The 15,777-nt window shown below is 40.5% G+C and overlaps 1 protein-coding gene across 1 annotated transcript in view; it reads right to left on the reverse strand.

The window, feature by feature from the left end:
• Positions 1-435: 435 nt before the first annotated feature.
• Positions 436-15,777, reverse strand: part of LOC307258448 (polycystin-1-like protein 2) — a gene marked incomplete at both ends in the record, with an annotated part of 57,539 nt that continues 42,197 nt past the window's right edge. Inside the window, 5 exons of the mRNA XM_080037977.1 lie at positions 436-600; positions 11,579-11,710; positions 11,925-12,026; positions 14,558-14,768; positions 15,366-15,526. Coding sequence (XP_079894103.1) covers positions 436-600; positions 11,579-11,710; positions 11,925-12,026; positions 14,558-14,768; positions 15,366-15,526 — 771 coding nt within the window. The remainder of the gene's footprint in view (positions 601-11,578; positions 11,711-11,924; positions 12,027-14,557; positions 14,769-15,365; positions 15,527-15,777) is intronic.

Consider the following 15,777-nt stretch of genomic DNA (forward strand, 5'->3'; position numbering starts at 1 on the left):
AAAAATTATAAATACATTATCTTTTCAAGCTTAATTTTTAATTATGTATTTGCATTTTGTCTATGTGAGCTGCCATGTTGTGATACAAGTGGCAAGAACATGAACTGTGTCCCACATAATTGTGTCACACCCCTGGTTAATAATTGGGAACTACACCATTGTCAAATGATTTGATGTATGAACTAAATATTCTGAAGGGTAACTTTCTCATTATGCATGTTGAGTAAGGTCAATGGAAGCAAGGCATTGCTGTGAATTAATATTATGATTTTGTACTTACTCTCAACAACAATGACATTTACAGAACCCACTATAGGAAACATGAAAATAATAACAAACATGAAATGAGCATGTGGATATAAGAGATAACAAGATATTCATATATAATACACCAAAATAAAGCTACTGTATGTTCTGTAGTGGTTGACAATGTTATCAGATGTCCGATTTGTTAAGGATATTTCTGCTGCTATTGAGTGTCAAGCCACGGTCCCCGTTCACATCAGGCCCCACAGTGTCTTTTTCATTTCTATATCTGATCCCAAAAAGATTGCAGATTTTCTTCAGCATCAGGTCCACAATCTCTTCCTCGTCCGAAGGCTGGGTGAGAAGAGAAGACATGATTAAATCAGTTTTATTGCAAGTCATTCTCTTGAAACTATAGGCACAGCCAAAGGACGTATCATGTAGGGGAGCACTTGTCATGGTCTGTCTTTGTCTTGTCTTGTTTTGGTGGTTCCCCACGTTTCCTGTTTTATTTTGGTATGTCTGTATTGTTCCTCCCCATGTCCTGTCAAGTTTCCCTCCTGTGTGATTACTGCTCCCTCCCCTAATGTGATACACCTGTCCCTCGTTGTCTACCCTGTCTTGTGTGTGTGTCTTTAACTCCCTGTGTCATTGTTCTGTGTCTTTGCATTGTACCTGTTGGTGAGTCTGTCCCTGTATGTTCCTGTGTTCCATGTGCCTTGCCTATGTGCCTTTTTGCGTTTCTGGAGTTTTTGTGTTTTTTTGGACAATAAATTACCCTCACTTGAAACTTTCTGCATTTGGGTCCTGCTTGCCTGTCTGCCTGTCGTCACCGTAACAGCACTTTTGATTTAGGATCTCCATTTGTATCCATTTGTTTTTCTTTAAGGTGGTGTGAAATACAGTGTTAACGCAATCTATTTATCTGTGATTGTATAACATATTAATGCTATCATTCTATTCACCTCACATTGAACTCTGTTGTACAAACACTGTGGTAAACATGTTTTTCTTAAGCCTCGTCACACATCAAGATGTGAAACACACAGCACATGTTCAAGGACTTCTTGCACTTGAATCAGTACAATTGTATCACTCAGCCCCAAGGGAGAAATGACTCCCATATTCTGTTATCAGAAGAATAACACCTGTGCTGAGATGATTTTCTGGGAATACCTCTCTCATTAAAAACATTTCTGCTTTCGCCAGCAAAACAAGGGCTGGACACACCAAACCTAGTGTGTGTTTGCGCACACACCACCTTCTCTTGCATATAATCCCATGTACACTGTTCATTTCTTTGTATTCAACCATGTACCAACCCAGATACATTGTTGATTCCCTTGTATGCTGTTTGCAAGTAAACTTCACCTGCTTTTGAAGAAGCCTGACTCAGTTCTCTTTATTACAAACACTTGGTTTTTAATAATTCCTTTAACATACAGACATCTCAAAATGTGAGTACAATTCAGTTACAGCATAGTTGTTATTTTTAATTCTAGGTATGATTAGAGGCTGTCACAATCTGTATCTGGATGAAACTGCCATCCCTTTTGGTTGTGGATAATAGCCTATACGCTCAATGCTTTAAAGAAATTTGAAATGAAAGCTGTGATGAGCCACATTGTCTAGATGCTAAATATAATGGTGCTGCTGTCAGACCTAATTTGTGAAAATAACTGGAAAAATAGAAGGAAAGGAAATGCTGTGGCAGAGGTATAAGGTAAGTAGGAGCAGGCTTTACTCTCAGGCTAGAGACAGCAATGCACATGTTAACTCTAAAGCTGTGTTTATCTTGATGTGAGAATTGAAGTGTATTAAACCACTGATGATGCTCCAAGTTTTAACACTATAAAAAACTATGATAACAGCCAAAATCTGCCATTTAAATTCTGAGTAAGCGGGCCTACTCAAAAGTCAGCAGCCGCTGCCACATAATACACTAATAAAGATCAACAAGAGTGATATCTATTCAAATCATTTGAACATTATGTCAGGATTACTAAGTCTGGACTTTGAAGCAGCTGTACATGAATACGCATGTTGAGTATCCTTGAGTTTACAAGGAATAACTTCAGGATTGTATCTTCTGAATCAAACACTTTGGAGGCAGTGGGCAGTTCCATCAGGAGCAGTTTTGTAAAGCTGTTACATGCAGAATGTCACTGTTGGGAGCCCCAGATGGTTACTGCACATGCTGCATAATAGCGGCATTGCTGATTCTATATATATATATATATATATATATATATATATATATATATATATATATATATATATACAGTCAAGTGCGAAAGTTTGTGAACCCCTTGAACATTTTGGAATTTTATTTATTGTAACCATCATTAATTCATTTTTATCAATACCAGTATTTTTTATATGAAATAACAGATGTTTGTTTATCAATTCAACATTTTTCTTTTCCAGAAATCAATTGTTAAAACAGATAAAACAAATTATTTGACGAATGTTGTATGTGCAAAAGTTTGTGAACCCTGAGCTGCATTGCTTAAATGGAGCAGGTAAACACAATCAGATGGGCCAAATTGAGTCATGAAATGGACCAATGTAGTGAGAGATCTTTAGGGAAGAAATTGGGCGGCACTAGATACAACAGAGATAAAACCAGGTCAGTTTAGGCTCACCAAAGTGAACCCATACAGGTCAGACATGCTAAAAGGGGAAACAATCTCAGAGGATCTCAGGAATAGAGTTGTGATGCTGCACATTTGTCTGGGGACAGCTATAAATTATTTTAAAAAAAGTTTGAGCTCCATCGGTCCACCGTGAGGCAAATCATCTACAAATGAAGAGCTTTAAGAGTGACTGAACATCTGCCTAGAAGTGGACTTCCTTCAAAAATATCCACAAGCGCCACAAGATAAGTGATTTTTCAGTTAAAAGCCAACCCAAACATTACATCTGGTGATTTGCAGACCTCTCTTGCAGCATCTGGGACAGATGTGCATGGTTCCACAATAAGAAGAAAACTCAGTCAACATGGCTTTCATGGGATGGTTGCTGAAGAAGCCTCTGCTCTCAAAAAAGAACAAAACTGCTTGTCACAACTTTGCCAGAGAGCACCTGGAGATACCTGAAGTCTTATTCTGTGGACAGATTAGTCAAAAATTGAACTGTTTGGTCATAACCAAAACCGCCATGTTTGGGCAAAAACGCAATTCTGCCTACCACCTAGAGAACCTTCTCCCAAGTGAATAATGGTGGTTTCAAATTGTCTGCAAATCTCCAGGTGTAATGTTTGGGTTGGCTTTTACCTGAAAAATCACTTTTCTTGTGGCGCTTGAGGATATTTTTGAAGGAAGTCCACTTCTAGGCAGATGTTAAGTCACTCTTAAAGCTCTCCATTTGTAGATGATTTGCCTCACGGTGGACCGATTGAGCTCAAATTTTTTTTTATGAATTTATAACTGTCCCCAGACAAATGTGTAACATCAAAACTCTATTCCTGAGATCCTCTGAGATTTGTTTCCCTTTTAGCATGTCTGACCTGTATGGGTTCACTTTGGTGAGCCTAAACTGACCTGGTTTTATCTCTGTTTTATCTAGTGCCGCCCAATTTCTTTCCTAAAGATCTCTCATTACATTGGTCTATTTCATCAACCAATTTGGCCAACCTGATTGTGTTTACCTTGCTCGATTTAAGCAATGCAGCTCAGGGTTCACAAACTTTTGCACATACAACATTCGTCAAATAATTTGTTTTATCTGTTTTAACAATTGATTTCTGGAAAATAAAAATGTTGAATTGATAAACAAACATCTGTTATTTCATATAAAAAATACTGGTATTGATAAAAATGAATTAATAATGGTTAAAATAAATAAAATTCCAAAAGGCTCAAGGGGTTCACAAACTTTCGCACTTGACTGTATGCTGGCTGGAATAGAATCAGCAATGCCGCTATTATGCAGCATGTGCAGTAACCATCTGGGGCTCCCAACAGTGACATTCTGCATGTAACAGCTTTACAAAACTGCTCCTGATGGAACTGCCCACTGCCTCCATATATATACAGTATCTCACAAAAGTGAGTTCACCCCTCGCATTTCTTCAAATATTTCATTATATCTCTTCATGGGACCACACTAAAGAAATTACACTTTGATACAATGTAAAGTAGTCAGTGTACAGCTTTTATAACAGTGTTAATTTACAGTTCCCTCAAATTAACTTGACACACAGCCATTAATGTCTAAAGTGCTGGCAACAAAAGTGAGTACACCCCTAAGTGAAAATGTTAGCCTGGCATTCCCAGACCTGCCACTAGGCGCTGGAAAATTAAATTTGCTGCGCCTGTTGGTCTGGACACTCTCCATTGAAGCTTTTTCAAAAAGCTGAGAAATCCTGACTCACGTTTCAATTGATTCTATCTAATATGGGCGCGCCAGAGCCCTTTGTATGGTGCTCTGGGGCGGACGTAACCGGATGACGACAGTGACGTGCATGCGACGTCGAATCCGTGATAGTAAACATCAAAGATGGCTGCGGATATGTTGTTTGAGACTGCTTTGGCCTCGACCCTTTACGATTTAGAAGACGGCACTCAAATCTTTCATTAGCAAGTAAGAGGAATGTTCTGTTTTGCCGACCGACCACGGCAAAAGTTTAATTGACAGTTTAACAGCTGTTTGCTTAATGAACGGGGCTTGTACGTCACCTTGTGCATCGCTCTGATTGGTTGTAGTGCTATCCAACTGTGTGCAGTGGCATTTGAAATGCACGAGTAGGAGCCGCCCCCTTGAGTTGGAAATTACTATTGATCGTGGCCAGACCCTCTATCGTTCAAGATATCAGGGTCTGGATTTCCAGGCTATGAAAATATCCAAATTGCACCCAAAGTGTCAATATTTTGTGTGGCCACCATTATTTTCGAGCACTGCCTTAACCCTCTTGGGCATGGACTTCACCAGAGCTTCACAGTTTGCCACTGGAATCTCCTTCCACTCATTCATGATGACATCAAGGAGCTTGTGGATATGTTTGAGGATTCCCCACAGATGCTCAATAGGGTTTAGGTCTGGAGACATGCTTGGCCAGTCCATCACCTTTACCCTCAGCTTCTGTAGCAAGGCAGTGGTCATCTTGGAGGTGTGTTTGGGGTCGTTAACATGTTGCAATACTGCCCTGCAGCCCAGTTTACGAAGGTTGAGTGCACTTGCTCAGGGTCATATCCAGAGGTTGGCTTTGGAAAATAGTTCTATGAATACTGCCAACATTGCTGCAGGTCTTGAAGGGGTGGGGGGGTCAGCCTGTCAGTGCTCAAACCATACGCCACACTCGGCATCATACTGGTCTGCATGGCTGTCGTCCCAGAAGGAAGTCTCTTCTAAAGATGATGCAAAAGAATGCACGCAAACAGTTTGCTGAAGACAAGCAGACTACAGACATGGATTACTGCAACCATGTCATGTGGTCTGATGAGACCAAGATAAACTTATTTGGTTCAGATGGTGTCAAGTGTATGGGGCGGCAACCAGGTGAGGAGTACAAAGAAAAGTGTGTCTTGCCTATAGTCAAGCATGGTGGTTGGAGTGTCATGGTCTGGGGCTAAATGAGTGCTCCCAGCTCTGGGGAACTACAGTTCACTGAATGCCAACATGTACTGTGCCATACCGAAGCAGAGCATGATCCCCTCCCTTCGTAAACCGGGCCGCAGGGCAGTATTGCAACATGATAACGACTCCAAACACACCTCCAAACGACCACTGCCTTGCTAAAAAAGCTGAGGGTAAAGGTGATGGACTATCCAAGCATGTCTCCAGACCTAAACCCTATTGAGCATCTTTGGGGCATTCTCAAACCGAAGGTGGAGGAGCATAAGGTCTCTAATATCCACCAGCTCCTTGATGTCGTCATTGATGACTGGAAGAGGATTCCAGTGGCAACCTGTGAAGCTCTGGTGAACTCCATGCCCAAGAGGGTTAAGGCAGTGCTGGAAAAATAGTGGCCACACAAAATATTAACACGTTGGGCCCAATTTGGACATTTTCACTAAGGGGTGTACTCACTTTTGTTGCCAGCACTTTAGACATTAATGGCTGTTATTTTGAGGGGACAGTACATTTACACCGTTATACAAGCTGTACACTGACTACTTTACATTGTATCAAAGTGTCATTTCTTCAGTGCTGTCCCATGAATAGATATAATGAAATATTTGATATATATATTGGGGCTGTCAAGCGATTAAAAAAAATTAATCTAATTAATTACAGGCTCTGTGATTAATTAATCTAAATTAATCGCATACTTTTATGACACTTGTATGCCTGTTTATAAACAGCTGTTTAGCCTACTACAGTTTCTCTCTCTCTCTCTCCGGCTCTCGTAACTTCTGTCTCCTCCCCTCAGTCAGGTTTCGAACTAGCGCCGAATTTTCTCAAAAAAACAAGCAGACTAAATGACGACTTTCCATCTCCCACAACTGAGCCGATTAATTTACCATCGTCGTACTCATAGGCAAAAAGATTGACACACACACACATACACACACACGGGGCGGGTGTCCGTTAATGCGGAGACGAGACAGCTAACAAACAAAATTGAGACACACGGAGGAAGATTGAGAGATAGGCCTACTGTTTTGAACCTACATTGTTGCACCCACTAAATCAATAATGCACAGACACTGCGGAGAATAAAGTAAGATGTCTTCCTACCTTCATGCTTATTTGCCCGAAGCATCCCATAAACTGTTCATAGAGCCCTCGGCCCCTTTCCCCTGCTTCTCTTTACTTTTCTCCCTTTTACCCGTGCGGGCCGTGTCTGCAATTTATAGGTGCAGCTGCGCACCACTTTAGCACCGGGTCAAAGGGCATTATAGAAGTGCGATTAATCTGCGTTCATTTTTCTGTGATTAATTAATCGAAATTAAAGCGTTAATTTGACAGCCCTAATATACACTCACTGGCCACTTTATTAGGTACAGCGGCTAATTTTCTTGTTAACACATAACTAAACAGCCACTCGCATGTCAGCAACTCAATGCATTTAGGCATGTAGACTTGGACGGGACAACTTATTGAGGTTGAAACCGAGCAACAGTATGGGGAAGAAAGGGGTCTTAAGTGACTTTGAACATGGTAATGTTGAGGGTGCCAGGAGGGCTGCTATGAGTATTTCAGAAACTGCTGATCTACTGGGATTTTCACTCTAAACCATCTCTAGGGTTTACAGGGAATGGCCCGAAAAAGAAAAAATATCTAGTGAGCGGCATTTGTGTGGATGTAAAATGCCTTGTTGAAGTCAGAGGTCAATGGAGGATGGGCATACTAGTTTGAGATGACAGAAAGGCAACAGTAACTCAAATAACCACTCGTTACAACCAGGGTATACAGAATACTATCTCTGAACGCAAAACAAGACCAACCTTGAAGCAGATGGGCTACAGCAACAGAAGACCCCACCGGGTGCCACTCCTGTCAGCTAAAAACAGGAAAATGAGGCTATAATTCTCACAGCATCACCAATATTGGACAATAGAAGATTGAAAAATCATGCCTGGTCTGATGAGTCTCGATTTCAGTTGCAACATTTAGATGGCAGGTTCAGAATTTGGCGTAAACAACATGAAAGTATGGATCCATCCTGCCGTGCACCATCAACCATGCCATGTTCAAAGTCACCTAGTCACCTAAACCCCCTTTCTTCCCCATTCTGATGCTCGGTTTGACTTCAGTACATTGTCTTGACCACGTCCAAATGCATAAATACATTAAATTGCTGCCATGTGATTGGCTGATTAGCTTTTTGTTTTTATAAGTCATTGAACAGGTGTACCTAATAAAGTGGCCGGTGAGTGTATATATAATACACAGTATATATATATATATATAATACACAGTATATAAAATGGATAACGCTGTTCTTTATGATGGAAAAATGGCACACTGAAACTGTGTTGCGAACTGTCTACACATACAGTCCTGCTGTTAGTTTGAATATATTTGCACTACTTGTATAGGGATTTGTGTTTGTGTGTAATTTGCTGTTGCCTCTGCTGAAGGTTTGGAAGTTGGCTTTTAGAATTGTAATATCCAAGCTTTCGTTTTGAGTTGCACACTATAATAACCACTGAGCATTAATAATGATGAATTGGGCCATGTGGTGGCAGTGAAGAAGATAAAAACATTATAACTGTTATAGCAAACATGTTAGAGAGAAGAGTTGGCTTTTACACACCCGGCTGATATGGATCAACAACAGCATCTACCTGGAGTCATCTCTTTAACTATCTGAATTTTATTTCATTTAAAACACTTTCTTTAAACTTCCTTTAGCTCTGATTTTCTATTTTCTCATTACTGTAATGAATCAGTTTCTCTGTAGCCTCCTCCCTAAAAGCAGAAGCTATTTGACTGAAAACAGCTGCCTGCTGTGTCTCCACAGGAGGCAGATGAGAGCAGAGTTATGTGGTGGAAAACCAAAAGCAATGACCTGAAAGACGCTAACAAGCTCCGTCTTGTGACTCAATTGCTGCAAACCATTTTGAATGTACAATGACTAAAGCAGCAGGTATACATCAACACCTCTGTATAATCCTATCTCTATAAACCCCTCATTTCACAGGAATAAGTTAGGTATAACATGTCTAAAAAAAGCAGTTGCGAGAACAATCCTTTCCACAGCTATCTTAAGATGTTTGATTTGAAAAATAACTCATTCTATTGGCAACTAATTGGTGGCTGCTTTCAAGTCCCACATGGGCCAGGCCAGGAGGGGCCAGTTCACCAGTTCGCCAATGTGCCACTGAGCAAGGCACCAAGCCCGTAAATTACTACTTGGGGCCCCATCCAGTATTGGGCAGCCCTTTTGCTTTACAATCTCTTATATAATGCATGTGTATAGGTCTTTTTTGTTCATGTGTGTGTATTTGTGTAGAAACTAATTAATGAATAAAACATTCTGCAAGGCTAATAAAAGATTCACCTTCTTCTCTTTAACACCCCTGCTCTTGCACTATTTTCTCCCTGTGGGATGTCTCTCAATTTTCTATGACCCACTCTGTATTGTGTGTTTCGTCAGAATGCCTTTTTATTTGTGGTGCTTTAACTGCACAGTCTCATACTCTGTGTGGACTGTTACAGTACGTAACCACCATTATGGCTTTTACGTTGGTTTTCCAGTTTTATTCTCTTAGTTAACCCTCTGAGGTCTAGGGGTATTTTCTCCGATTTTACATACTTCTATAAATACCTATTTCAAATGTGCAAGAAGATAAATTATACCAAAGTGTTTTATATGGAAATGTTTAGAACACATTAGACCTTTGTTTTATGAGGTCTACTTATGTCCTAGACCATTGTGTATATAAATAATTGGCTTACATGCTGAAAAATGTATTGCGATTTTTGAAAAACCTGGACATTTGTGTGAAAGAAGAACCTTTAGTCATCCTGTTGAGTTGTTTTGGCTCTTGAAATTGCTTCTCCTAAGCCTTAGCTTCAAAAATGCAGTGGAAATTTTCCAAAACACAGTAGGGGAGTGCACAAAACATGACTAATATAAAATTTGGTCCAGACGCTTTTTGGTAGAAATGTTGTCTCTACTTTCAAAATACATTAGGAAATTATACTGAATGAAGACTTTGAACCACATATGATGATTCATGGGATGTATACTAATAAAAGAGGAAGCATCACAAAACATTTTTCAAACAAACCATTAAGTAAATATAAAAACAATAATAACAAACTACATTCACATTATGTGTATACTCTATGCACTATTTTCAAGCTAAGTGGTAGCTGGGGAGCTTCTGGGTCTTGCTTCTCACTAGGGGTGTGCACGTGTACACGTGTACACGTGTACCCGTTTAGTAAATCATAACCGTTTAGGAAAAATCAATAAACGAAAACCGTTTAAAAAAAAAATCTTCAAATTTAAAATTTTATTTTTTTCAAAGTTTTTAAATATGTTCTGGAGACACACATTTATTGATTTTACATCAATAGTAGGCCTAAACTAATTGGGGATGATAAAAGCTAGTCTGCCGAATCGGTCTGTCCCTCGGCGAGTGTGTGAGTGTGTGTATCGGCGCACACACACACACACGGGGAGTCGCCGTGCCGGTGCTCGACTCACAGCCACGGAAGAGTGATGAAAGATAACCTAAAGGTTAAAGTTACTCGGTTGTCGTGAACTAAGCTCGTAAGTAGCCCGAACTTTATAACACCTGTTCAACCTGCATGAACGTGGACATGTAGAAAGCGATAGGCTATATTAATCAGGAAATGAATGAAGCGCGATAATGACGGCGTACATATCAGGCGAACGTGTGTTTGTGTTTGTGCCATGGACCTATTATAAGAGGTGTGTAAACGAGCGTAGTTCATTTCAACTGTGTGTTTACAGGCGAACGAACGCGTGTGTGTGTGTGTGTGTGCGTGTGTGTGTGTGTGTGTGTGTGCGTGCACGCACGCCTACAGGACGGCGCGCGAAGACAATGACGTCACGGTTAACCGTGTACACGAAAAAAATTCCGTCGTGTACACGGTTAGACATTTTTGTAAACGTTCACACCCCTACTTCTCACAGAGTTTTCTAAGCCTCTAAGGGACTGACAGTATCACAATAACATTCCCTGGAAACAGGAGGACCTCTAGTTTGAGATGATGTTTTCATTTTATTTTTCAGCCATATCTGCAGGAAGATATTAATAAAGATATGCGCGCAGGCGCGCGCAGGCGCGCGCCTCGGCGCGTGAATAGACCTCAGAGGGTTAATAACAGGTATTTCACTGTTACTGTGTCTTCAGCAGATACGGGGCTGTGATATGTCATTGCACTGATGGAATATAGATGGGTTTTTGTTTCACTTGACCACACCATCCAATTGTCTGGTCTCAGTTCAATATATAAAGAACGTTACATAGTCCCCCTCACCCCTCCCTATAATGTGCAAGTACGAGTTATTTTTTGTTTGTTTGTGGTGTTATTAGGTTGTTTATTGTGCCGAGGTGGTTTTTTGGTCCTAATCCCACACTGCGCTGAGAGAATGGCCTTTTTTTTACCCTGTTTTTCCCTTTTGTTTTCCTTTTCCATCTATGATTAGGGGTGCGGCTCACGCTAGACGACTCTACAGTTACACTCTCCTGTCCCCCATGTTATAGGTCACTGTCTTTCTATGTTTCTTGGCGGGGTATAAACTGAAATAATTTCCAATGTACCTGTACTTGTACATTTGCAAATGGAAATAAACATAATTTAATTTCATAGTAAGGTGATATAATCTATAAATTCAGTGCTGTACAAGAGCAAGCCAGGGATACACCAGTATGTAAAATGTAAATGACTTGATGACACATATTACCTTGTGATGTATTTGCTCCTGGTTGAATGCCACAAGGATCACTGAGACAAGGAGATTGAGCACCACAAAGGTCATGAACACAATACAGGAACCAAAGAATAATCCTCCGAGCAGTGGGGTGCATTCCAATACCTGGATAAAAAAAAAGACAGAAAGAAAATTCAATGAGACCATCCATATCAGTTTGAGCTGACACTGGGAAGTGAGGAACAGAAACAGCATATTCATGCACATGGATATTGGTTAGATAGTCTGCAGTATGTCCTTAATATTTATCTACTAATTCCATAGATAGACTAATTCTCATATTGAAAATATTTTGCATAGAGACATATCTCTCACATACCTCGTCATAGTTGAAGATGCCTATTTGCAAACTGATAAGGGTCAGGAGAGCATCCGTGAAAGTTTTATAAGAGGCCACCTTCCAGCCATACATCACGTTGCTCTAAAAGGAATAGATTGGTTATTTTAGAGATGCCTCAATCATGCATTATCATTTTAATAGAGAACATGTACTCATAAGAATAATACAATGTATAAATATATTTAAGATAACCTATGGTTTAACCCCAATAAGCAGTTAATAAACTCTCCTCATTTGAAGGTGCTACGAATATAAAAAAAAATAATCCAGGTAAAAATATTTTAAAGGCTCTGGCAACCCACAGACATAAATATATGACATTAATGTTGGGTTTCTCTATAAGCTGTTTACAGTCATCCAATTAAAATTTTATTTTCATAAATATTATAAAATTTAGTCTAAAAAACCGCTTTTTTGCTGCCTAGAACATTTTGCAGGGTGGTGTGGGCGTGGCCAACAACGTTCTGTAAGGGAACGTTCTCTCACTCACGGTGCTGAGCAAGTTAAACCCAGTTCAGACAAAAGATTCACCACACAACGAGACGCAAACTTGAAAATGCTGCACATGCTCACAGCGAGCCTGACTGGCAGTTCACACTGCTGCACCGGGCTGCGACGGTAGCTGGTTTCCCTAGCAACGGTGAATGCTTTGGCACAGCTGAGAGCGCAAGCTCAACATCACTTGCAGAAAGTAGCCTAACTTATTATTATTAAGCCTATATAGGTTTGCAATTAGTTGTAGGATATTTTTTCCCACTACAACCGCAACCTGTTTAATTGAAACAGGTGTCAGTGTCACAATGAAAATATATAAAAATATCTCTGTCTCATATTTATTGTTATCTCTTATTAACCTAGTTTATTTCCCATTTAACTTGCAAAAAAATCTGCTATCTATTTTAGACATATGCATTTTTAAATGTTTTTGAGGATAGGAGTGGGAATGAGAGAGAGAGAGAGAGAGAGAGAGAGAGAGAGAGAGAGAGAGAGAGAGAGAGAGAGAGAGAGAGAGAGAGAGAGAGAGAGAAAACGGAGTCGGATTATGTTTCTCATCACGTGAGCTGATGCGATATGCGGTTTGAATTAAGAGCACAAGGAGTAAAATATAAAAAAAGACAATCAAATGAGTTCAAACCAGCCGGCCAGTTGGATCCTAAGCATGCAGGCTAACGTTGTCCAGACGATCAACAGTGTGGAGACCCGCTGTTGAAGTAGCCTACGCTACAGGCAGCCGCAGAAACATATTCTCAGAAGGGAGCTGACAAAAAAAAACTCTGCCTGCACTTCAATAAAAACTCGCTACATTGATAAAAAAAAAATGCATCACCAATGCAGTATTGTTACATGCAGCAGTGACACATGCCGTAGGCTATTGGTCTGATTATAAGACAGGGTTTCCCCCTGGGAATATGTCGTAAAAAGTCGTGTCGTTTTATATTCGGGGTCTAATATTCAGCGTCCAGTTATGGACTGACCGTTACCAGAGCGATCATCAGCTGGTCTTGTGTCCAACTTGTGTTTATTTATTTATTTTCGGGTGGAGCACGAGCTGCGCACTCAGATGCGGCCGGACAGAGGTGTGTGCGCTTGGATAGAGAACGATGAGTCGAGCGGTAAAAGAGGCACGAGAAATGGCCAAAGAGCTCCACATCCCCAGCACTGAATTCAAAGCCTTGACTTTTTTTTTGTTGCGAGTCGACGTGTCAGAGGCATGAATCGGCGCAGCGATCGACAGTGGCTTTTCTGCGCAATTTGGAGACTTGTCTCTCAGGTCTCGGGACACAATCGGATCGTGAAAGCCTGTCCCCTCTACAACATTAACGTTCAGGAATCCCCGGTGATCATTTAGTCTTAAACCACATAGTTTTTCTGCACGGCGGCTCGGCGAGGTGTCACTGTGAACGTTACCATCACAGTGTTTCACCGGGGTGCGCGCTGCTTCGCTCAGACGGGGCTGTGAGTGTAGGCTCAGGCGCAAAGAGACAGTCTGTATCTCTTGCGCGGCTCCAGAGATATTGTATATATTTGTTTTTTAGAACGTGTGACGTCCCAAGATAGAGACGTAAGCCAAAGTTCGAATCAGAAATTTTCAAATGGCCGTCTCAATGCATTTTAGAACAGAGATCCTTCGCGTGACATCACAAGATATAGCTCGCTCTAAGCTGAGGCAACATTCGAATCAGGATTTTTCAAATGCTCGACCAACTGACATGACAGTATGTTTGCGGGGGGTTGGCAGCTATTCCTAAAACCTTTCATATACATATTAGCACTGATTTTACCCCCCAAATAACATAGTTACAAGGATTTAGTGGATTTGGGTTGCCAGGGCCTTTAAGTCTAATTTTTTCTTCCGATGATCATAAATTGCATGTAACAGCAAACAAGACCAAAATGAGTGCAAATAATGCTATTTTTATATAGTTTTTCTTAATGCCTCTATCAGGTACAACAGCTGGTGTAGTAAAAACACTACCACTTTTGTCCAAAGGGGGTGCAAGAATGAACAAAATCTGAAAGTTCCTCGGAGCACCTTTTAACAAATAAGAACAGGAAATACTGGTCTTTATATAGTAAATGGCAAGGTAGTTGGTAAAGAGTATGATACTCACTGCAATGGAATAAGCAATGAACATGATCCCAATGACCATGAGGTAGCTGGATATGTCAGCCCAGGCCCGCTGCAGTGTGGCAGTTATCATGTTCATCTTGGGATTCAGTCTGAGCAGGTGCCACAGTTTAATGGTGGCCAGCAGGACCAGGAAGGCCATCAAATACTGGAGCGTTGAGTCTGCTATTGCTGTCTCGTAGAAAGTGGCAAATCTACATACACAGTAAATATGTGAGCTAAAACAAATAATACAATCGAAGAACAATGTAAACATTTGAACTAATACAGAAGGGGAGTTTAGGGCAAAAAGCAAGACTAAGAATCTTCCGGCTATGACACTGGCTCTGCACTGCATTTAGGCACTGTGGTACTTTATAGTTAATGCTAATATTAGCATATCATGAAAAATTAAAATAGTAGTTTACCATGTTCACCATCTTAGTTAAGCACATCAACATACTACCATTTGCTTATTAGCACTTAACAAGAGAGGCAGGTCTGATGGATATCAGTTTTGCAAATACATTGTCAGAAACCAATTGGACAAATTCAAAAGTTGACCAGGGGCCGTATTCACAAAACATGTGCTCTAAGAGTACTCCTAAGGAGCACTAAAAGTTCTTAGTAATTTCTTAAAACCTTTTCACAAAGCTGCTAAGACCAACTTTTACTAAGGAATGGGAGGGACTCCTAAGCTAAGACTAGAGGGCGGTGGAAACACCACGAGATTCTTTCAAAGTGAGCTGTCCCGCTCTGAGCCGCACCGACCCAACCCGCTCTACTCGGTGGAAACGAGGCATTAGTCTCACTGGTCTTTGTGGTTCTGGTAGTAGGCCATATCCCGGTCCCCTAGTATGGTCCTCTTGATGAAGACAGCCACCGCGCTCCAGCTCAGTAAGATGATAGTGAGCTCAAGAAGGTTCCAGCCGCTCCTGAAGTAAGCCCACCCATGCTGCTTCATTAATTTGCCCTTCAACAAAAGAAAAATAATAGAGACTTATCATAGCCAGCTTGTCTGCATGGCCAAACAATATAAATGTATATTAATAATATACAGCTGTGGAAAAAATTAAGAAGACACTCCAAATATTCAGTGTCTCTCGTTTTACTATTTATAGGCATATGTTTAAGTGAAATTAACATTTTGATTGTATTCTATTAACTGCTAACAACATTTCTAACACATTCCCTCCAAAAATATTGTCATTTAAGAGTATTTCC

This window comes from Ammodytes marinus (genome assembly GCF_949987685.1).
Source record: "Ammodytes marinus genome assembly, chromosome: 12".
In the NCBI taxonomy this organism is placed as follows: domain Eukaryota; kingdom Metazoa; phylum Chordata; class Actinopteri; order Uranoscopiformes; family Ammodytidae; genus Ammodytes; species Ammodytes marinus.